At 58.1% G+C, this 2,149-nt stretch overlaps 1 protein-coding gene across 1 annotated transcript in view; it reads left to right on the forward strand.

The window, feature by feature from the left end:
- Positions 1–2,149, forward strand: part of BCORL1 (BCL6 corepressor-like 1) — a 26,695-nt gene that overhangs the window by 1,202 nt on the left and 23,344 nt on the right. Inside the window, 2 exon segments of the mRNA XM_010003468.1 lie at positions 1,210–1,300; positions 1,547–2,101. Coding sequence (XP_010001770.1) covers positions 1,210–1,300; positions 1,547–2,101 — 646 coding nt within the window.

Raw genomic sequence — 2,149 nt, forward strand, 5'->3', positions numbered from 1 at the left:
GTTCCCGGACTGGGAAAGCCAGGGGAGTAGAGGAGCACGTCCAGGAGAAATGTAATTGGCAGAAACGGGAGATGAGCTGTTTAATCCTGGCACCAGCAGCTGGTCTGAGCGACCCGTAGAGACCATAGAACCATCCCCGTGGTGGGACAGGAGTGTCCAGAGCACTGAGCACACGAGTGCTGTCTGCTGCTATCTGTCTGTTCCTCTTGTGGATCGTCAGGACAGCTGTATCCCCAGTGCACCCCATCTCCATGGAAATCACAGTCTTTGTTCTGAAGAGGGACATTTTTCACGGGTGAGATGGGATGGGATGAGGGGTAACAGTTTCAAACAGAGAGAGAGGAAATTTAGATGAGATATTAGGAGGAAATTATTTCCTGTGAGGGTCGGGAGACCCTGGCCCAGATTGTCCAGAGGAGCTGTGGCTGCTCCATCCCTGGCAGTGCTGAAGGGCAGGTTGGATGGGGCTTGGAGCAGCCTGGGCTGGTGGGAGGTGTCCCTGCCCATGGGGGGGGTTGGAGCTAGATGGTCTTTAAGTTCCCTCCCAAAACAAACTGTTCTGTGATTCTGTGAATCCAGGCTTTGCACTCTTCCAAAAATAAAGGGTCCAACAGTGCAGACAGCAGGACATTGCACACCGGGGGGGCTGTGGACACCTGCTGCTCCCATCATGGAGACCTTGGGCCTGTAGAGCTTTGGTGCTGGAGGGACATCTCCACCTGAGGCTGGAGGAGAACACAGGGCTGGGCTGGGAAGAACCAGGGCAGGGAGTGAGTATGCCTGGGAGATGGAGGTGCCTGTGGAAAAAGAGACAAGCAGGATGGGGCTCAGAGGATGACAGGAGTGGAAAAATGTGTGTTGGGGCAGAACGGGAAGTGGAGGGGGCAGGAGTGGGTGTGTGGAGCTGGGCCATGCAGAAAGCCCTGTTGGTCCCATGGGAGCCACAGGGTGGACATTTCTGTGTGAGGAGGTGCTGTCCAGCGGGCAGAGCTCTAGGAGAGGGAGGACTGCAGTGCACAGCAGTGCTTCTCACCTCCTTGGCCAGCAGCAGCCAGTACCCACCATGAAACCTGTGGGGCTGAGGAGCTGCCTGGAGCAGACACACTTCTTGGGGCTGCCAGCTGCTCTGCTGTCCCACATGGGGACAGGAAGGGGTGGGATTCTGGGATCCTGGAGGTTTCATAATGCTGTGTCTTGTTCCTCGGCTAGGAGAGCCCCCCTTTCTGATGAGGAGTCTAAAACAAGCAGCTCCCAGCACTTGGGGTCTCAGGAGTTTTGCGTCAGCAGCAGCCTTTCCAAGGTGAGCTCCTTGCCTGCCTCTCTGGGTCCAAGAAGGCCGTTTCCCAATGGAACAGGCCAAGTGAGAGAAGGGTCCTGTGGGCTCCTTCTCCAGAGGTGTGCACCCAGGTGCACCAGGCAAAGCAACGCTCTAGTTTGGCAAGAGCCACTTCTGCTTCTGTGTCCTGGTGGGGGCTTGAGAAAAGGTCCTTCTGGCTCCCCCAGGACCCCTTGCACAGCTTTGCAGCCTTCTTCCTTCTCCTTGCAGGTGGAGCTCACAGCAGTCAGCGGTGGTGGCGGCAGTGCCCAGGGGCTGGATGCTGATGGCAAGGTGGAGGAAAAGCTTGGGCCCAAACTGGAAGAGCATCCACCTGATCCCAACCCAAACCTGGAGTGTGCAGCAAAGACTGTGAAAGATGAAGCTCTGGGCCCTTCAGAAAGCCAGGAGGATGGCAGAGGGCAGGAGCCTGCCATCCCCAGAGCTGCTGAGCAGGAGAGCAGTGGTGCTGATGCTGCCTGGACCCCTGCAGATCCTCCCAGTGACAAGCAGGCTGATGCTCCTCCAGCCTGCTCCACAGCTCCAGAGAGCGAGCCCGCTGGGAAGGAGAAGACCACCCCAAGCGCCGGAGCACAAGGGCCAGGTGTGCTGGCAGAAGGGACGTTGTCTGTGGTCGTCTCCAGCTGCAGCACCTCTGCCTCCACTCCTGCTACTTTTGCTTTGAACAGAGTGTGCTTTCCCACGTCTCAGGCCTCTGCTATGCAAAAGATGCCCCTGTCCTTCCAGCCCAGAGCAGTTCTGAGCCCCTGCCAGTCTCTGGTGTACATCCCACCGCCCAGCTGTGGGCAGCCGCCCCGCGTGGCCACCGTCCCC

Source organism: Chaetura pelagica, unplaced genomic scaffold (assembly GCF_000747805.2).
Source record: "Chaetura pelagica isolate M959 unplaced genomic scaffold, ChaPel_1.0 scaffold938, whole genome shotgun sequence".
Classification (NCBI taxonomy): domain Eukaryota; kingdom Metazoa; phylum Chordata; class Aves; order Apodiformes; family Apodidae; genus Chaetura; species Chaetura pelagica.